The sequence below is a fragment of the Alligator mississippiensis genome, chromosome 15, assembly GCF_030867095.1.
Source record: "Alligator mississippiensis isolate rAllMis1 chromosome 15, rAllMis1, whole genome shotgun sequence".
Taxonomy (NCBI): domain Eukaryota; kingdom Metazoa; phylum Chordata; order Crocodylia; family Alligatoridae; genus Alligator; species Alligator mississippiensis.
Window position 1 is genome coordinate 17,834,135 of NC_081838.1, and position 21,357 is coordinate 17,855,491.

A 21,357-nucleotide genomic window follows, 5' to 3' on the forward strand; every position below is an offset into this window, starting at 1 on the left:
GGAGCTGTCATGGACCCGAGGCCTCTTGTTCGTGGTTTATCGACGCCGTACGTTGCTTGGCAGGAACGGGGCAAGGCGCGGGGCTGACATTCCTGCAGGTTCAGGGAAGGCCTGGGGGACGAGGCTGCCTGTGGCGTGAAGGGCCATGTTGAGTGAACTCCCTGTGGCTCAAGGGAGTGTGCAAAAGGCACGTGTCTGCTCACTGGGGTGTGCGAGGGGCGCGCGTCTGCTAATTGGGGCGTGCGCCTGGTTGGTGGGGCATGCAAGGGGCGTGCCTTTGCTAATTTGGGTGCGTGAGGGGTGTGCGCCTGCTTGTTGGTGGTGACTTGACAGCAGAGCACGGAAGCTGATGTCCAGCCTGGGCCGTGGCCGCAGACGTGGGAGCAGAACCCAAGAGCGCGGCCGCCTGTTCTCGCCCTGCCTAGGCTAGGAGCCTGCTCAGTCAAGACTTTGGCCCCAGTATCCCAGAATCCTTTGCAGTTGGCCACACTTCCAAGGTGCTTTGCACTGCTCTGTGCCTTCGTCCTCATCACCATCCCTAGGTGGTGTACCTGTGCTCTGATTGGCCGGAGGACCATAATCCCCGCCCCCCACCCCTAGAGCTGTCCCTGGACAACACCCCTGTGGTCCAGTGAACGATTTGATTGGCTGTTGCCTTTCCCCGCCCCCCCACTTTCAGCCAATCAGAGCGCGGCTGGGCTCCCTCAGTGCCTAGCCCTACCTCTGGGGCTGTGACTGGGATAGGCCTCCCCCAAACCCCGCCCCTTCTCTTGCTGATTGGATCACAGTTCCCCCTCCCTCGGGGAGAGGCTGCTTTTCAGTGCCCGCCCACTCCCGCGAGACACTCTGATTGGATACCTTCCCCGGGGGCTCCGGGCGGCGATTGGGCACCTCCCTCTAAAGTCTCCGCCTCGTCCCCGGGGGAGCCGCGCGGGGATTGGCCGCCTCCCTCTAGGTCCCCGCCCCGTCCCGGGGGAGCCGCGCGGGGATTGGCCTCTGGGCCGCGCCGGGCCCGCCCCCCCCGGGGTGAGTGGCAGTGGCGGGCCCGGGCGCCGCACAGAGCGGGGGGCTACGGCGGCCGGGAGGGCCATGGAGTCGCTGCGCGCTCAGCGCTTGCAGCCGGGGGTCGGGGCACTGCGCCCGTTGCGCCCGGGGGTCACCGGTGCCGCCGCCCCCGCGCCCCCGCCCGCGCCGCCGCCGCCCCCACCCGCGCTCGGCCTTGGCCTCGGCCTGCCACCGCCGCCGCCCGGCCTGGGGCTCGGGCTGGGGCTGGGACTGGGGCTGGGGCCGGCGGGCGGGTCCCCGGGCGGCGCGGCGCCCCCGGCCGTGCTGCGGGAGGCGGTGGAGGCGGTGGTGCGGAGCTTCGCCAAGCACACGCAGGGCTACGGCCGAGGTGAGCCCCTAAACCGGGGTCACGTGATGGGGGTGGGGGCCCCGTGCGTGAGGGTGGGGGCGAGTCACGTGACGGGGGGCAGAGGGGCCCCTACCCGGTGTGATGCCCGCCCGGGGGGTGCAGGATCCCCCCCGCCCTTGAGCGCCTCCTGCGCCCGGGAGATGGGAGCCGGCTGTGCCGGGGGGGGTTCGCTCCCTTCCTGGGGGTGGCGGCTGTGGCGCCCCGCGCCAGTTGTCTTGCGGGCCCTTCGTTTTGGGAGGGTATATCGAGGCAGCCGGGTCCCGAACGGGGCACGGGAGATGGCTTATCCGCGCCGAGAGCAGCTGGGGCTTTGCTTTTTGGAAGAAAAAGAAAGAAAAAAGGTTGCGATTGGGAAATGGTAGAAGACCGGCGGGGGTGGGGGAGTGTTGCTGGATCTAAAACAGCTCCTGGCTGGTTATTTGGAGCTGAATAGGTGTCAACCTCATGGTGCTCGTTAGTGGAAGCGCGTGTCGGGGAACGACGTCCTCATCTGGAAAAGCGGAGGGTTGACGAGGCTGCTTGGGTGTAACGTAAGGCCTAGGCTTGAATCTGTGTCTAGTGAAAGAGCCTCGAGTGCCTGGAAAGCAGTGGCAAAGGGAGCTCTAGGCACCGTGGTGCTTTGCTTCTCCCAAAGGTGGGATCTTTTTGCAAGGTCCCTCTGCCTGCTCGCATCCCTGGGGCTGCATCGCATCTCGTCAGTAGCTGGAGGAAACGACTGGCTTATTTCTGTGCTGGAGCGGGTTGCTCTGGGTGTGTTAAGTACTGTGAGAGCGCAAGAGAGGAGCTCATCCTCCTCCCCGCCACTTCGGGAATGCTTTGACTTCCAGGCTCTAGATTGTGGCAGCGGGTTTGATAGCCACAGTCCGACGTCTTCCAGTGGCAACCGCGAAGCAGTCGTGCGCTGTAAATGCAATGGAAGTGCTGTTCTTCTGGCTGGGGAGCGTTTCCACACCATGTGGAATCGCTTACTTTTTATTATTTAATATGCGAGGCAGATGTGCTGTCGTACGCAACGTGGGGACCGGGAGTCGTCCTCCAAGGCCATAAACAAGAGCTGACGGGTGTCAAAACAGGCTCTGCTTCGTATGCGCAGCTGCGGGCCGCGTCCGATTGGTAATTGAAGTGGGGACCTGCTGCTTTGCTTCTGGTTTGATTTTTGAAAAGCAGGACGCGGCCCCTCTCGCTGCACGCAGCGCTCTGCAGATCCCCACGTGGATGCGATGTCTGCATGTGTTACAGACTGGGGCTTCTAATTAAAGATCTGTGTTTGAGAGCCTCCCGCTGGGGGCTGTCATGAATATTGAAAGGGGCTGTTGGCTGTTTAAGAAGCTCCATTCTAAACCTGACTGAGCCAGTGTCTGTTTTGTTTAGAAATCCAATGCATTCAGATGCTGGGGTTTTGTTCAAGAAGCCTTGGCTTGGAGCTGCCTGCCCTGTGCTGCCCCCTCCCTCCCCCTTGGATCTTTTTTGCAAACCTTAAGAATTGTTCTTTCTTTGCATGTTTAAAAAAAAAACCAAACCTTGTCCTTGCTCTGCTGAAGTGATGTGCTCATATACGTTGTGCTTGTATAGATTATGATCTCTTCAGAGCATGGGAAGCTTTCCAAAGTTCTTTTATTAAAAAGAAAATCACCTCTGTAAAAGGTCTTGCATGCGGACTGCTCTGAGATCCTACCGCTTGCAAACTTTTGCATGATACTGCTACAGAATTGGTGAAATCTGACTTCCTGCAAGGCCTTGGACAAGCCTCTTGACTTCTGCACATCGGTGTCAAGGCAGCAAATAAACCCAACTAATCTTGAACCTGACCCATGTTCTAGTCATTTCACGCATGAAACCGATGTCCCATTTGATTGTGTTTCTCTCAACCCAGCAGCCTGTTGGGCTGCTTTTCCTCCATGGTTTAGCTGCCAGTAAGGGCCTCCAAAAAGCTGATCCTAATTAACCTGTTTTTAATTTCCACTGTGGTCTTCATATGCTTTTTTTTTTTTTTTTTTAATTTTGTGTTTTTGGCTGGGCTGGGCTGGGCCAACTGCTCGTTGGAAAGCTGAATAACTCGTCCATCGTCACTTGTTTCCTCTTGGTTCCAGCCAAAACAAGCATGCAACTCTTGGCTTGCAATGCACGTTATTTTAACGTAGTTTCTGGATCAGAACCTCTGGCCCTTCTTCCACGTGGCTTTAATTTCTCTCTTTCTCTTTGCCCTATCTTGTTCCTGCCGCCCTCTGTGTTAGTACACCATTAAATGACATGAATGCCCCCCTTCTTTTTCTTTACAGTGGCATTTTGAGGTGATGGATGCTGATTTTTCTGAACTCTAGTCAGCTAAGGAACTGAAGGTCACTGACCCAGAATAAATTGAGGGCAAAATTATCCTCTGGCCCTCACTTTTCTGTATCTGTGAACAATGGGTCTATGAAGCTGGAAAATCACAAGTTTTCAAGCCAGTGGCTTCCCTATCAATGTGAATGGCGGTGTGGAGTGGCTTGGTAACACTGCTCAGCTGGCACATCGCTGAAAGGGATAAAACAGAGGAATTTTTCTTATGCTTATTCAAGGAAAAAGAGCTCATAACTCTGAATGTTGCACGGGGTTTCTGTAATGCTACTTTGTCTTTGCAGTTGTTTTCTATTCTCGGCAGCCAGGCACGCAGATTGTCTGCGGCTGTGTCATCATCTAAAATCAGACAGTTTGTTTGGAAAGGACTTTTCCAGGGTTACAATTAGGCATCTCACTCTCCCCTCCTTTTAATTGCACTGCCTCTGTTCTGTGGCAGCCTGGAAACACCTATTCTAGTCGTGAGCAAGAGCCTCTTAGAACAGTGGTTCTCAGGCGAGGTGCTGCGAACGCCTCTTAAGGGTGCCCCACAATATTAGGTGTGCAAATGGGATCCACAAGATAACCCCAGGGATGTTGAGGAGAAATCCATGGTGTTTAATTAAACACGATCTGATCTGTTGTGGGTTGAGTTCTTTGCCACAAAAAGATTGCTCTGTTGTTTTTCTGTAGTCAAAAAAGTGAAAACTAAGAGCTGGCATTTTCTGAGGGGTGCCTGAAGTCTATCAAGGAATGCCTGGAGGCTAAAAAGATTGAGAATGACTGTCTTAGATGCAGCTCAGCTACCTGATCTATTGCTCCAATAGCCAATCAAGTGCCCTGCAACCGTAACCCTAATGTGCAGGTGGCACACGAGAGAGAGAGAGAGAGAGAACTGCCTTCGATAAATCCACCCCACATACATGGTCTTGTCGCGTTGCCCCCACTTGGTTGTGCACCATCCAGCTGCTCCGCTCCAGCCCCATCAAATCTATTTGTCTTGCTTTGAAGGATGAGAATAACCAGGGCCTTTCTTGAGGCTCTGTGATGCTTTCTACAGTTTAACTTCATTTGCAAAGTCATCCCTGAACAGCTGCTGCCGCAAAGACACTGTTCACCCCATGTCAAATAACCTCTCAAACGGTGGCTCAATAAAGCATTGTCTCCGAATGCCCTGGGGAGGATTATGTTCCTGACTCCTGTTGTCAATAGCAAGGGAATCTGCTTTTCATGTTCGAATTCCATGCATACGTTGGCATGCTGTCTGTGCTGGCAGAGAACCGCATGTTGTATATGGTTTGCTGTCAATCTTGAGGTTAGAAGTACACCCCCACGTTGGATGTCTGGGGAAGAATCCAAACTTGAAATCAGTCCAAGCTGACTGCATGCTATTACCAAGCTCCCAAACCCTGCATCTGAAGCAAGACGGGTGAAATGTTTGAGTGAGAAACTCCTGGTAGCTGCATGGTGGCTCTGCTTTTATAGGGCGTTCACCAAATTAATAAATTCAGGCCATCAGAATTTGCTAGCTCTCTTCCCTTCGGAGATGTGCGTGGCTAAAAACAAACAGCCAAGCGCGTGGGCGAATGAAATATTTAGCTAGGCAGCGTCTGATGTGTTTAGCATGTTCTTCTTGCACGTGTCATCGTGCTGACCTTTCTATTTGTTTCTTGCCCATGGGAGACTTTTGTCTGCGTGAGTGTCATTTTGCCGGTTACTTGGGCTTGCTGCTGGCTGAATTAGCACCGTTCATCCTGGGAGAGTTTGTGTTTTGAGTGAAGCTGTCCAATTTTATACCAGTGGCATTCGTGTATCAGTAAAATGTTCTGTTGTATTTCTAAGATCCCTTCATTTCAAAGCTGTTGCTGAGGTTAAAAAAGCCTAGAGGGGCTGTAGCTGAACTTAAAAAGATGGGGCTGGATCTCATCAGCTGTAAGGTCCCTCCCAACCCCTAACACCTAAGAACAACTATGAAAGAAGGATGGGTTAGGAGAGGGTTTTCCTAATAGATATTGAAAGACCTGAAATTTTTGCATAGAAATAATTTGGGTTGACTTAGGAAGAGCTCGGCCCTAGAGTAGACATCTAGAGAGGTAGTGGAGGTCTCCATCCTTGGAAGTTCTCGAGCAGTTGGGCAAACGCTTGGGTGAGATGGTTGAAATGGGGACAATCCTGCCTCAAGCAGGGTTGAATTGGATGGTCTTTTGAGATCCTTTCCAGCCCTATTTGGCTGTTGTTCTAAGTTTTTGGAAGGAATTTGAGGTTGGACTATCTGGAAGCTGTAGGACCTTCTTGCCCTTCCAACTGTGTGACAGATCACTCAGTATACAAACAGCAGCAGAAATGGAGAACAAACAAAGGAAATGCTTCCTTCTCGTTGTGGGGGGTGGAGATTGTCCTGATTTAACATGTCTAGTTCCTGCGTATGCGTATATGGATAAGAATAATTGAAACTCCTGCCGTGGACACACAGTTGTGGCAAAGATTAAGGAAGAGTTTCTTCCCGCATCTACAGTACTACACCATTAGTTGGGTACACACATGGGAGCTTTGCCTCCTCTCAACAATTGGAGTATGGAGGAGTAGTCCTACTTGAATCGAGCATGGCAAAGTCTATGTTTCAGTGGCTTCAGGAATAACTTGCAGACTGTTTAGGAAGGACTCGCATCCTGAAATGGCTGGGACTGCTAAATTAAATGTGTATTAAAGTCTCAGGCTCTGGTTTCCTGATAGAAATGGAAAAAAACTTTTCTCCTAAACATGGGCTCTGCTTTTAGCATGTGATTCACCACTTAATTACACTCTCTCCTGTTCAGAACGACACAGACCCGATTCTCCAGCGCCAGTTTCCTCTGTGATCATGTAGCCACTTTGTGGCAGCCAAGTGTTTCCACCCAAATTTGAGTCGAATTCTGTCCACAGGTTTGAGTTGTGCAGCCCACGCACTGGCGTGCTTAAAGGGGATGGGAAATGTCTGTGTTCAGAGCAGCTGATTTTCCAGCAGAAATCCTAGCACAAGCATAGATCACACAAACTGTGGCTCTTACTAAGTTTCCTGCATGCTGCAATTCTTCAGCTGCAGAGTTACTCAGGAGTCTGCCATCTCTTGCTCTTTAAATACCCGGGGAACAAAGTCTAGTCTGCTCCTTAATACTGACAGTGCAGCTGATTCCCCTGCTGATGGTGTTGCCCATACCTTACCACTCTGGTCTCTTTAAGAGAAATGCATTGTTGCCTTGCTCCTTTGCTAACTCAGGTGCCTTCCTCTGGGTCTCTAGGTTTGAAGGAAGAGAGATTTCCTTTTTGACTGACTTTTGGGATGTTTGAGCTCAAGGTCAGACCCTGTGTGACTGAGATGTTGAGCACCTGCCGCTGATGGCTTTCAGGGTTGGACTGTGACTTCGGTTTATGGGAGAGAGCCCCGTGGTGGTGGGCATGTTCATCTTGGTGTGCGGATGCTAGGAGGAGTCTCTGTTTCTATGCGAGAATGATCGCTGCAAGTGATACTGAACTTCCAGGCTTTGTTCCCTGCATCTGAACCCGCCTCCTGCTTCTGTCTCTTCAGTGAATGTCGTGGAGGCTCTGCAGGAGTTCTGGCAGATGAAGCAGTCGCGTGGTGCCGACCTGAAGAACGGAGCCCTCGTGGTGTATGAAATGGTCCCTTCCAACAGCCCCCCTTATGTCTGCTACGTCACCTTGCCGGGGGGCAGCTGCTTTGGCAGTTTCCAGGTAGGCCTGTGTGTGTGTGTGTGTGTGTTTTTCTTCATAGATTTCATAGACATTAGGGGCTGGAAGGGACCCCGCAAGATCATTGAATCCAGCCCCCCTGCCAGAGGCAGGAAGTCTGCAGGGATCAGATGATCCCAGCAAGGTAAACATCCAGATACCTTTTGAATGAGTCCAGAGTAGGTGCTTGCACCACCTTTGGAGGGATTCTGTTCCAGACCTTGGACACTTGGACTGTAAAGAAGTTCTTCCTTATTTCGAGTCTGAATCGTCCTTCCAGAAGTTTGTGGCTGTTAGACCTAGTTATCCCTTGGGGAGCCTAGAGAACAACTGTTCTTCCAGATCCTGATGGTACCCCACTTAGATACAGGCAGTCTTCAGACTTATGATGCAGTTGGTTCCTGCAAACCACTAGGCCTGTGAGAGTCAGCAGCAATCCGATCCGGCTTCAGATTCAGCCACTTTGGATGGCTGCGATCTGATCCGCAGCTCCAGACTAGGTTTCTGCCTCGATCTGGCTGAAGCGGCCATAGGGTATAATGGGAAATCAATGAAATATCTGTAACTTTGTTTTTTGTCCAATTTGGATGAAACCTGCAGGGATGGTAGCCTCTGCTGAGAGCATAAAACCTGCCAAGTTTCAAGAAGATCAGTGCAGGGGTTTGGGGGGAACTGTACCCCAAATTCTTGAAAGCCAAACTCCTGTCACGGCTGTGTGTTACAACACTGGGGGGTCAAAACTGCAGGGGTAGCTCGTACTAAGGCCCCAAAGCCTGCCAGATTTCAAGGTGATAGGTACAGGGGTTTGGGGGGAACTGCACCTCAAGCTGTGGACAAGCAAAACTTGTGCCACGGGTGACGAGTAGCACCACCGAGCCTATAAGTATGATGCTGGGTTTTTTTCCAAGGTGGAGTACCCTGCACTTCTCTACGTTGAATGCCATCAGGTTTTGGTCTGCCCACTTCGCAAGCATGTCCAGGTCAGCCTGTCCTCCAGCATGACCACCTTCCCCCATAGTTTAGTGTCGTCTGCAAGCTTTGCCAGTCCACGTCTGATGCCTGAATCCAGGTCATTAATGAAGATATTGAAGAGTACCGGTTCAAGCACTGAGCCCTGGGGGACTCCACTGGTAACCTTGTGCCACGCTGATTTGTTCCTATCGACTAGTACCCTTTGGGTCTGACCCTGGAGCCAGTTCCCCAGCCATTGGACCATGAGATGGTCGAGGCCACAGTTCCCCAGCTTGGCTGTGAGGACATCATGGGAGACCAAGTCAAAGGCCTTCTTGAAGTCCAGATCAGTGACATGAACCTCGTCTCCCTTGTCCAGGCAATGTGTCACCTGGTCATAGAAGGAGATGAAGTTGATCAGACAAGACCTTCCAGTAATAAAGCCACGTTGGCTGGCATTAATGAGGTTGCCTTCCATTAGCCTGTTGCAGATGGATCCCTTGATAATTTTCTCCAAGATCTTTCATGGGATGGATGTCAGACTGATAGGTCTGTAAGTCCCTGGATCTTCTTTCTTCCCTTTCTTGAAGATTGGGACCACATTGGCTCTTTTCCAGTCTTCTAGTACATCACCCAAGCGCCATGAGCTTTCAGATATCTTGGCCGTAGGGCATGCTATGATGTCCGCCAGCTCTTTTAAGACTCTTGGGTGTAATCCGTCCAGGCCTGTGGACCTATGGATGTCAAGCTTCTTGAGGTATTCTCTCACTTGATATATGTCAATTGTGGGCCCATCTCCCAAGCCCTGGTTGCTTTGTGTCCTGTCTGACAGTGTGACCCCCTTGGGTGGGTGGAAAACTGACACAAAGTAATTGCTTAGGAAATTGGCCTTTTCTTGGGCATCAGCTGCCCCATTTGGTCTCGCAGGGGGCCAGTGTTGCTTTTGTTCTTCCTCTGACTTCCCACATATCTGAAGAATGACTTTTTGTTATCCTTGATTCCAGTGGCTAGCCTGAGTTTGATTGCTGCCTTGGTTTTTTTGGACCTACAGGTACGGGCTAGTGCTGAATAGCTGAGTAATCCTCCTTGGTGATGGTTTCAGTTTTCCATCTGGTGTAGGCTTCTTTTTTTTTTTTGTTTTGTTTCAGGAGACCCAGAAGTTCCCTATTGAGCCAAGGGAGTTTCCCTGCTCTCTGACTGCATTTCCTGGGGGACGGGATGGACTTCCCTTGCACTTTGAGGATTGAGTTCTTTAGGACCAACCATTCCTCATGGACTCCCCTTCCTAGAGGGCCGTGGTCCCTTAGTGCCTGACTGACCAGTCTCCTGAGTTGGGAAGGCTGACTGCCACAAAAGTTGAGGATTTCTGTTTTACTGAGGGATTTGCTCACCCTGCGTTGGGCAGAGAAAGTAAATGGATCATGGTCGCTGTCACCAAGCTCACCCTCGATCCTTGGATCACTCGCCAGATCATCCCCTTTGGCCAGAACCAGATCCAACAGTGCCTGTCCCCTAGTTGGCCTATAGACCTCTTGCGTTAGGTACATGTCATCAGAGCAGGCGAGGAAGTTACGCGACCGGTCAGACCTGGCCGTGTGCTCATCCCAGAAGATGTCAAGGAGGTTGAAGTCTCCCGTGACGATCATATATGGGGAACGTGCGGCCTCGGCCAGTCCCCTATTGAATTCAAGATCCAGTTCTTCTTGGTCAGGAGGTCTGTAATAGACTCCTACAAGTATAGCCCCCTCCCTGTGTTCCCCTGTATTTTAACCCAGTAACTCATGGTTACTGAATTTAGTGTGAAGGGAAGCGTATTGCTCCTTGACAGAGAGCTACCCCCCACCCCTCTTCCCAACATGATCTCCCCTGTAGACGGTATAGCCTTCTATACCGACCAGTCATAGGAGGAGTCCCACCAGGTCTCCATTATCCCTACGAGGTCATAATCATTATCGGTCAGGAGAAGGGCCAGTTCCTCTTGCTTGTTACCCAAGCTCCTGGCTTTTGTGTACAGGCAGTTGAGTCTGCCATGGGAAGGCCTAGGCTTCCTTATGTGATGGGACATAATCTTTCCTTGGGCTCTCATTGGGATGGGTTCCCTTGGGCTCCCTAAGCTGTTACTACTGTGATTGGCATGACCTGGTCTAGAACTGTTGACTGATCGCCTGTCCCCCAGTGATCTTTGTTTAAAGCCCTGTTGAGTAGATCAGCAATTCTGGCCAAGAAGAGCTTCTTCCCTTTACAGGTGAGGTGGAGGCCATCCCTTCTACCTCTCTCACTGAAGTGCGGAGTGTGGTTAAAGAAGCCAAACCCCTCGCAATGGTATCATCGCCAAAGTCTTCTGCTCACCTCAACAATGCACCTCTCTCTCCAGGGCCCGTGACCTGTGACAAGGGGAGGATCAAGGAAAAAACTGCCTGAGCTCCCCAGGCCCCTGAGTCCAGCCCCCAGAGCCCTGTAGTCATGCATCACCCAGCTGGAATTGCTCCGAGCTGTGTCATTTTGTGCCCATGTGGATGAGTAGCATGGGATGGTGGTTCATGGGTCGGATGAGTTTGGGGATCCTCTCGGTCACATCACAGACATGAGGCCTAGGGAGCTAGCGAACTTCACAGGCTATGGGGTCGAGGTGACAGATTGGGCCCTCTGTCCTCCTCAGGAGGGAGTCGCCCATCATGATTACTCTGCGTCGTCTTCTGGGTACAGTTGCTGGTGGCCCTCCTTCCTCGCATGCTGGGGCCAGGAGTTCGACTGGTTCAGCTGGTGTGAGGGGTTTGAAGTGGTTGTGCAGCTGCAGGGGAATGTACTCCCTGGTGCAGTTCCTTCTAGGGCCGGAGACTACTTCTGTCCAGGCAACCCCTGGCTGGACCTCATGGTAGCTCTTTACTTCTGCCAAGGCATCATCAGCTGTAGGGTGGAGCGCCTGGAAGTAGGTGTCCAGGTCCTGATGAAATGTTTGCTTGGGCCCCACCATCAAGGAGGCTCTCCCAGATCAGACCTATTAAGTTCCCATTCTAATGAAGTCTTGTCCTTAGCTTGGAAGCTGCAAGGTTTCCTGAGAGCCCCTGTATTAGTAGATCCGAGCCTTAGGTTGTTGCATGCCGTGCTGATTGCAAATCACTGTTTCTGTCCAGGATCAATCTCTCAATAAATCCTGGCAACTTAATTCTTTTGAATTTGCTCATAAATGCTACTGTGTCACCACCTAATTCCCGTTAGTAAGTGCAAAGACTAACCAGCATACTGCATATGCCCAGGTAAGATGCAGGGGTGTAGGTTGTAGCCATGTTGGTCTAAGGACATAGGCAGACAAGGTTCCTTGGGTGAATTTGATATCTTTTATTAGACCAACCCAAATAGTTGGAGAATAGTTATTAAGCAAGCTTCCGAGTTCAAAAACCCTTTGTCAGGTAAGATGCAAGGTTTCTAAGGCAATAGCCAGGTATTAGGATGACACTTTTACGTACCTTGAGTTATTTCTCTGCTCTCTACAGGGGGAAGCAGTTGGGTATGAAATGTGGACACCATGAGCTTTGGCATGATTGCAGTTCCAGTCTCTGAATTTGACCCAGTATCTCTCCCTAAGATGCCAAGAAAATTGGCAACTGAGTTCTAACATTTGATCAATAGCTTCTGCCTTGCCTTTGAGCAGGAAAAGGTCCAACACAAATATCCCACCAGAAAGATTAAAGTCCAAGAATCACAAAGGGTCCTGATTTGCAGCAAAGAAATCCGAAAGGCAGTGGCTTTAGGCAGTTGCGTATCAGCCTTGGTTTGAAGAAAGTGTCCAAAAGAAACAGTTTGGGCAGCTGAGCTGCCTACCCATCGTGAAGAGCAGCCCTCGTGTTTAGACTGGGATGGCTGCTTTTGAGTTATAAGCCAATTAATTTTGCTGACAATCTGATCAGTGGTATTTTCTTCCCCCTGTCCAGATAGGCAAGCTGAACTCAGCACGTACTGTTTAATTTTTGCATTCAGAGTGGTTAGGATAGCTGCGGTTTAAAACTCTCCTAATGACTTCAGGATGTTGGCGAGAACAGCTTTCCAGTACTCCACAACACAACCACCTAATAGCTGTTTCATGCGTCTGAGGGAGGAGAACTTTTTGGAGCATGTCGGGCCCAACTGATCTCAGCCATTCCTGTGCTTGTATTTATCTCTTCCCAGTTCTGTCCAACCAAAGCCGAAGCCAGGAGGAGTGCCGCGAAGATTGCGCTAATGAACTCTGTCTTTAACGAGCACCCGTCCCGGAGGATCACAGACGAATTCATTGAGAAGAGCGTTTCGGAGGCCTTGGCGTCTTTCAACGTAAGGGTTCTGACTGTTGCAGTTGTTGGGGACAGATTGACTGGAAAGCCTCAAATGCCGGGAAGGGAAATTTCTTTTGCATCTGGAAATCCTTAGGGCAGATTTTCAGTGATGCTTTGGAATGTTAGAAAAATATTAAAACAAAAATCAGCTTTAATTCTTGTGGCTTTCTTCCCTCCCTCAGCCCTCTAGTTAGTCCCTCCTTGGATTCAAATGCCCACTCTGCCTATACCCTTGGCTCCACACTTGGGGCTAAATTCTGCTCCTACTTAGATCAGTGGGGTTACTTGACACCAGCATATATGAAAGCAGCATTTGGCCCGATAAGTTTTTAGCATGCTTGCCATTGAAAGGCTATGAACTCCAGTCTCCTCCCTCTTCTAGAACTTGGAAGAGGTTCTTTTTGTCCTTTCTTACAAACTACTTTTGTATGGAACTGCTTTTAGCAGTGCCAAAATGAAAGCCAGGCTTTCTTGATGTGTACTTCTAACCCAAGAAAGGTTAACTAGATTGATCCAGTGGAAGAAATGGGAGACAGCCTCTTTGTCTGCCACAGAAGACACACATACAGTGCCCTGATAGAGCATGATGAGTTTCATGTGGCATTGCTTGGAATGCCTAATAAAGTAGGCCTGTAAAGGCTTGTTCCTTCAGTAGTCTTTGACTTTCAGTGGGAAACCATTTCTGGATGTTGCAGCAGAGTCCTGGAGAGATGCCGTCTCTGTTTGCATGTGCGGGGGCTGGAGCTGGCTCCTCTTATTTCCTGGCTATAATCACAGCCTTTCTTGCAGGGTAATCGTGAAGAAGCCGATAACCCAAACACCGGAATCGGCGCTTTCCGTTTCATGCTGGAATCCAATAAGGGGAAGTCCATGCTGGAGTTTCAGGTACTGTTCATAACTGGATTCCATGCCTGGGTCTGGATTAAAGCGGTTGATGTTCCCCTTCCAGCAATGTAGTGCAACATGTACTAGGCCTTTGCAGTCAAAAAAGCATAGAAGGGTCTTTTTATGGTGCTTTTAATCTTCAGGAGAGATTCCAGCCACAGGATCAGGATCTTTGAAGCTGTTTCTGAAGTGCAAGTGGATCTGCTGCAGGACTGTGGTGTGGGCTTCCCTCTGAAAATAACTTGGGACATCTTTGCAGAAACTAGTGTCCTCCCAGAAGAGGTTTTGCATGTGCTTGAGAGTCTGATGGGATCTAGCATGTTTGATACTGGAATACTTTGGTAAGCGGAGGCAACATGCTGTAGTGGTCAGAGGAGAGGAGTAGGTGGGAATAGAATGCCATCATTGTCCAGGCTGTGGTGGTGGCTAAGTAGCATCCCCTGTAGAATTAGAGTAACCAAGACAAGAATCCTGTTGTGGTGCTAGGGGACAACTGAATCGGGGGCACTGGCCCTACTCTTGATCAGCGAGATCTCTAGCTCTTGTTTTTACTTCATGTGTGAACCTTTAATCTTCTCTCTGCTTGTTCAGCATCTGTGGATCAGTATCAAGCTTCCTGTTCTCATTAGTGGTCTTTGTGGTGACATGCTTGTCCAGTCCAGATCATGGAGGGGTCTGCCATTGTTACATGCTTGTGGCTGCAGAGGGGTTGTGCCCAGTATCCAGAGCTGATGACTAGGAGTTCAGATGCCTCCTTTCTCTGCCTTGGGGGAGAGGTTTCTCCACTGGGGAGAGCAGCAAGCACCAGGAATTGGGATGCTCTACCCTGCATCTGCTTTGCCTCCTCTCTGACAAATAGGCGGATCTGCCTCTGATGTTAAGGCCCTTTTGCTTGGATCCCTTTATGGAAATGTGAGTGTTATTGAGACGTAGCTTTACAATTGTTATTCCTAATGCCCCACCAGTGACTGGATTTGGGAATCCTGTATAGAGGGGAGAATATCCTATTATATCCTGTTCTGAAGTGAGGCTTGGCAGCTTCATAAATGCAGGCGCCTCTGGTCTGCAGCATAGTTTTTATTTGGGGGTCTTGGCTGTTAGCAAGCATCACTGATGCTGTCTTCTCGCTTGGATGGTTTCCCTTGAATGGAAATATTCGGGCGGCAGAGGATACGAGTGTTTATATAAATGGCCCTGTTTATATAGGGCGACGCCACGCTCTGGATGTTGCGTGGGATCTGGGAAGCCTGGCTGCTTGGGGAATTTATGCAGCCTTCAGAAAGAATTGCGTGCCGAGTTTGCACTCAAATTCAGCTCCATGTTGTTGCCTGCCAGCCTCTGGGGATAGCGTGCACGGAGGCTGTTTTAACCTTGGAGACTATCTTAAAGATCTGTGTCATCCAACTGTTGGTGCAGGTTTTGTGTGCAGTTGTGCAGGCTTCTTTCTTGGCTGACAGATCAGCTTCTCAGAATGAGAGGCTCTTACAGATACCTTTGCAGGGAAGTGAATGTGCTTCTGATCTCTTAAGAGCTTTACTGTACAGTGTGAAGAGGCCCAACTCGGAGTAAGCCAGTAAGTCAACTCTGTGCATACTACAGTGGCACATGAGGTTCTGGGTGATGGTGGGGGACCCTGCTGTGTCAGGTGATCTACAAATGCATAACAAGCAGTCCCTGCCTTGAAGCATGTAACCTTGGCAGTGATGCTGGCACTTAGCTGCTTTTCCCTGGGGGGGCAGACTGAAACACTGCAGACTTTCTTGCATCAGCTCTTTACTGCACTGCATCTAAGCAGCTTGTGATCCTCCCAAGAAGCTGGTTTGCCTCTCTCTGAGCCTTCCCAGCTCCTCCTCTTCCCTCACTGCTCTTGACCTTCAGAGCCTGACTGCCCTTTCCTCTTGCAGGAGCTGATGACTGTCTTCCAGCTGCTGCATTGGAATGGCAGCCTCAAAGCTATGAGAGAGCGGCAGTGCTCACGGCAGGTAAGTGCAGTGTAGCCCTGCTCCGGAGATCCGTGGTCTCCTGGATCTTTCCCACAAACAGGTTCTTCACTTCCCTGTGGGCTGTATCTTGGTGCCCGAGGTGTAGCCCACTTTGTCACCCCTCCCTCATGAACTCCCCTCGGGTGTGTTTCTGACCCTCAGGAGGTGCTAGCTCACTATTCGCACCGGGCCTTGGATGACGACATAAGGAACCAGATGGCCATGGACTGGGTGAACAGGGAGCAAAGCACTCCAGGAGCCCTCTCCAGAGAGCTGGCCTCAACAGAGAGGGAGCTGGATGAAGCCCGCCTGGCTGGGAAAGAGTTGCGTTTCCACAAGGAGAAGAAGGACATCCTGATGTTGGCAGCTGGGCAGCTGGGAAGCATGCATCCTTCCACCTGTTAGACTGTGCATGTTGGCCGTTCCATGGCCCTGGGCCTTTTAACAACTCTGTGCTAATTAGCACATGCAGCAGTTCTTCTTCCAGAATCACGGCCTGTTTTGCACATTGTTTTTTTAAAAGGTTTTGTGTTTGTTTTTTTTTAAAGTTCCTGTACAGATTTTTTTAAATCCGTTTTTAATACTCTTTGACTTTGTATCTGCTAAAGAATCCCTCCACCTTTTCAGTCTCAAAGCATGTCTTTTTAAAGGCAGCCTTTCAGTATTAACCCTACTCTAAAGACCTCTGTTCTACCTAGGTACTGTGTGGATAATGGTATGAATGGGAAATGGACCATTTTCCTTCAGCACAGCTGTAGCCTGTTGGATCTGAGTGTGTGTGAGGCAAGCCTGCCTTTCTTTCTGCTTTTGCAGCTGGAGGGGTTTTACCAAACCTCTTGTACCTTGAGAAGCACAGCAGCTAGAGATGCCTTCTCCTCTGTATGCAAGAATACATGCTGCATTGGAGACTGTGCTAAAGCACATGTGGGAAATTGCAGAGCTGGGATTTTTGCTTGTAGCCTGTCCTGTCCATCCAGATTCCAAGCTTGGGTAGGGTGTCTGGGTCCATTTCTGCCCTGGCGTTCTCTTTCCTATAGAGTAGGCTCCAGATGCCTGCCTCGCAGACATTCAAAGCAAATGATTCACTTAATACCAAATGACAGGGCTCCTATGTGGCTTTTTTTGAGGGACTGGGCTTGGCAATAAGGAATTAACCTTAGCCTTTTAATTAAGTCTCTTCTAGATGAAGAGGCCTGTAGCCTCCCTCCCTTTTCTCTGGGGTTTGACCTAGCTTGGAAGGAAGTGGGGTAGGAAAGATGACCTTGGAGATGCCGTTTTAAGCTCTGCCAGTAGGTGGTGGTGCGAAGTGTCTAATATGCTTGACTGCAACCAAGCATCTTTGCAGTATTGTAGTGTCCCCTGCCTAGCTGGGGGAAGCCCAAGTTCTGGGCTTGTCCTATGTGTGTGTCTCTCTCTGGCATCAAACTTTTGACTCTGCAGTTCCAACCTGGCTTAAGGATGCCTCCAATCTGGATGCGAAACCCTTTTCCAGGAAGCCCTGAAAAGAATTGCCAGATTGATAGAGCTGGCTAAGAGTGGAAAATGGAGTGCAGAGCTGTTCAGGGCTTATCCTCACTGGCCTTGTATTTACCACCCAATTAACCATAATGGAGTTTAACCTCTTGAACTAGAACATGAGCGTCTCCAGCAATAAAAGCTCTGATTTGGAGCTGAACTTTATGGCTTGGCTTTAACTACACTTGGCTGCTCTTGGTCAGGGTAGGGAAGTCAGAACCCTGATACAGACAGTACTGCATACAGCACTGGATCCTGCCTATATTATAAAATTGAGGAAACTGCTAGCATGGACAGTTTTGGGTTAGGGCCTAAAAGATTCAGTTATAGCGTCAGTGTGGAAAGAGGCGACTTGCAAGGAGCTACAAAACCCCACTTCGGAACTTGTCCTGTTTTTATAGCATTGGTTGAACAGAACATTTCTGAAATGCAAATCTATATATGCACTTTTTAATGAAAAGAGCTTTGCTCTTAGTATCAGTATTAATACCAATGCTGCAATACAAGTATCCTTGTAAACAGCAAAGCTCTTCCTGTAGCTCAAGCACAGAACAAAAATTTCTGGCTACAGAAGAGCAGTGCACAAGGGGAAACCCAGACAAGACACTAACTCTATTTCTAGCTCCTGTCTAGGGGCTGCAAAACTATGATGGTTTTGCAGCCAGCTAGACAATCTAGGCTGCAGTCAGCTGTGTACCCACAGCTCTCAAACTCTAGGGTTATCCTGTCTACTGAAGGATATAACCCCCAAATCCAGGAATAATTCCTGGATGCTTATGGCAGAGATGGAAAAACTGCAGCTTTGTGGAGATAGGAGCATGTTACTATCAATTCACATCTGTAGAAGATGGAATCTAAGCACAACCGTAGGACTGTGGCTTACTGGCTTCCTCAGCTTTTGCTGAGGAAGGGGAATTGGTTTGAGAACATCTGAATGACCCTGTACTTCACATCTGCCTCAGGTTTGCAGATTACTGTTATCAAACAGTTCCAGTCTGCTAAATCCTCCCGTGTGCACAAATGCCACTACAATGCAAGCCAGGGATTAATTGCTGTGGTTACCAAATGGGAACATTTTGCTGCCTACTCCAAGACATAATAAGTAGTCATTTCAGCTCAGACCACGGAGTGGACTGCTGATTCTAGGAGGGGGATGCAGTGACAGACATTTCAGGGCTGATGGGGCTCCAAGTCATCATCTAGGTATAGTTAGCTGTATACCATTGTAATGATGTCAGATATGAAGCTTCAGATCAGCAACGCAAGCTTTTGCTCGCTCGTTAGACTCATGCTTTGCCACTGTGGACAAAAACATTTCCTAGAAAGTTCCAGGAGGCAAATCAATTGTCCTGTGTCTTGAAGCATGTGAAATGCGGTGCAGTGGATCAGCTCATAGCATGAAAATGCTGGTCTAGCATTCCTGGCTTATGAACCTTTTCCTTTACTCAGCACTTAGAGACAAGAGTCCTGCTTCGTAGCCAGCCAGAAGGAAAGGTCAGAGTGAGTCTATCACTAATACGGTACTGGCATCCTTGATTCCTAGCACAGTTGAGATTAAGTGGCCAGCCCCTAGACAGTGCAATCCAACAAAGGAGCCAATGGCTGGTGCACAAGATAATCTTTCTTGCAATATATTAAAGCCTTTTAAACATATGGTCCAGAGGAGAAGGTGGGACTGCCCTATGGATACAGAGCTGAAGGTTTTAAGTGCTCTGACATTTTGAGATCTTTTTTTGGGTCTTCCCAGACTTAATTGTCTAGTCCCTGAGCACACATCTGAAGTCAGGACTTCAGGATCCAACACTTTTGCTTGTTCCACAGAATCCCTCTCCTCTCCTCCTAAACAGCCCTTTTATTAAGGACGTTTAGACTAATAGCACATGGATATTCAAGCAATGGTTTTCTCTCTAAACTAAAATCAAGGCATTATTCTTAGGCCTTCTAGTTTTATATCCCTGTCCTAACAAGCCTATGTTTGGTTTTTATATATTTTTTTTTATATGCAGCCTTTTTACACAACAGTATTAAATGTCTAATGCGTTTATAAATTCGATTTGTAAATGGCATTTTTTACAGGTTGGTTGATGTTTGACCCTGTACTGGATTTAATATGTTCTTCTAGCAATAGTATGGAGTCTAACTCTTTTAACTAGCACTTCTACTTGCCTATCATGTTAAAATGAAGTGTGTGAAAGTGATTTATCTGAATGCTCATGTCATTTCACCTGAGAGAGCTTGCAGAACTGGCCCTAAATATAAATTTCTAGAAACACTACAAGTTTCTAGTTTATTTTGAATGGCATCATGTATTTTCCATCTGAACTATGGACCTAAGTGTTCTGCCTTCCTATTCCACACCCGTGGTAGAAGGTGGTAATGTCTGGCACTTGTTGACTCTCTCCTGGCACCCAGGATCTCTCAGCTAGCCAGTCTGTAGGCTAACAGGCACATGCAGTGTCCTTATGATAGCTCAGGGGTGGGCAAAACGCAGGCCGCAGGCGGCCCACCAGACCATTCTATCCAGCCCATGGGGCCCCTAAAAATTTGGAAAATTTAATATTTATCTGCCCTGGGCTGCCTGTCATGCAGCCCTCGATGGCTTGCCAAAACTCAGTAAGCGGCCCTCCACCCAAAATAATTGCCTGCCCCGTGATAGCTACATAATCAAACCATCCCGCTTTGAGATCCAGGGAGCGCCCAGCTAGCACAGAAATGTAAGTCTTGTTTGGTAGCAACGTGGGGGCAGGGAGAAATAGCACCATTCGGATATTTGCAGTCCATTTTCTGCTTCGCTTTTTGGCTAAAACTAGAAAGCTGATGCCATACGGAGCTGCACAGGATTATATTCTGAGTAGTAACCACTTCCTGGTGCCATGTGAAAATGAAGTCAGGCCATCTTTTGAAATAAATACACTCGAACAGTCAGTTTTCTGTGCTCAAAGGCCAAGTTGCGTTAATGAGACAGCTCTGTGGTAGAAGCAGCATATAAAAATGCAACAAACAGTAGCTTGTTTATGGAGCAATGCATGTGCATTCTCCTCTGTGCAGTGACTCTTCCTCGGGCAAGTAAGATATCATTAGTTTTGTATGGGCTACTGAACTCTCATGGCAGTTGTGTGAGTAGGCTTTAAATAGAGCCTCCTCAACAGCCTGTGACTCCCTCTTCTGAGACTCAAATGCTAGTTCAGTCTTTGTTTAGCAAGGGCTTGAATCAGGCAGACTCTTAGCATCTGCCTGTGCCAGCACTCCCAGCTGGGGGAAGATATCAGACCACACTACATGCCCTTTTTCTCCTTGCAAAAATACGATTCCCTGGGTAGGACCAGTTCAGCTTCATTATAAATGAGCATCTGACACTTTGTTCCTCTTGTTTTAATTAAAACAGATCTTGGAACCTCATGAGTCTCAAGGGATGGATCAGCAGCCAGGAGATCCCCACGGCTCCAGTGCTGTTAATAGCCTAGCTCTCGGCATCCAAAGTCCCTTCCAATTTTCCCAGCATAGAGTCTGAATCAAAAACCAGAGCAAGATAAATTGCCTTTCACGCACTGCCACCACATCTTCCATTGTATGTCCAAGTTCAGTACAACACGTGCATTTTGTATGTATAATTTTTATACAATAAAACACTAGATTTTTTGGGTAGTTTGTCTTTTTTCTTCCTTTCCTAATGAGAGATGCAGGACTGATGATCTGTTCAGTGTGCTGTTGGCTCTGATGTGCTGCTATCCCTCGTAACAAAACGTACGAGTGTCTGTTGCTTTCACAAAAACCCCTGGATAGCTGGTGTCAAAATTGGCACCTCCCTGCTTGAAATATAGGTGTGCCATGGCGGGTATGAAAAGCTGCTTAGTTTCTGGTCTGTTACTCCGGGGTTTAGGCAGGCTGGCCTGAACTGAACCTGTCTGTGCTGATGGCATGCCTTTTCTTTGCTAACCCCTGCAGGAGCCTTCCTGTACCTGAAAAGGGAACTGAAATGGAGAAACCACCTGTGCTGATGGAGAAAACACCTGCCCATGTGGTGCTACCCTCACTCAGCCCTAAGCTGCTTCTCTGCTGCTGTTTATGGCCTCTCCTGGGGGAACTAGCTGTTTGATGCATCACAAACCTGAGAACAATGCCTCCCTCCACCCCTTCTCTCCCTAAGAATTACCACAGTTGCCTGCAAATTAGTCCCTGCTGGTCCCAGCATCTGGTTATATCAGACAGGATTTATTGACCCATCTTTTGCAGCATAGCCCTGCTGATGTTGCACAAA

At 49.2% G+C, this 21,357-nt stretch overlaps 1 protein-coding gene across 1 annotated transcript; it reads left to right on the forward strand.

Annotated features, from left to right (window-relative positions):
• Positions 1-1,030: 1,030 nt before the first annotated feature.
• Positions 1,031-20,744, forward strand: LIX1L (limb and CNS expressed 1 like). Its single transcript, XM_006266482.4, has 6 exons — positions 1,031-1,393; positions 7,296-7,459; positions 12,575-12,715; positions 13,507-13,602; positions 15,507-15,584; positions 15,747-20,744. Exons 1-6 carry the CDS (start codon positions 1,090-1,092, stop codon positions 15,987-15,989), a joined length of 1,026 nt encoding a protein of 341 aa, XP_006266544.4. The 5' UTR covers positions 1,031-1,089; the 3' UTR covers positions 15,990-20,744.
• Positions 20,745-21,357: the final 613 nt, after the last annotated feature.

What these genes read in the sequence shown, in the direction of transcription:
- LIX1L (XM_006266482.4), top strand. Translation starts at nt 1,090, where the DNA reads ATGGAGTCGCTGCGCGCTCAGCGCTTGCAGCCGGGGGTCGGGGCACTG. An exon ending in GCTGCTTTGGCAGTTTCCAG is followed by an intron (nt 7,460 to 12,574) that starts GTAGGCCTGTGT and finishes ATCTCTTCCCAG; the next exon opens with TTCTGTCCAACCAAAGCCGA. An exon ending in AGTCCATGCTGGAGTTTCAG is followed by an intron (nt 13,603 to 15,506) that starts GTACTGTTCATA and finishes TTCCTCTTGCAG; the next exon opens with GAGCTGATGACTGTCTTCCA.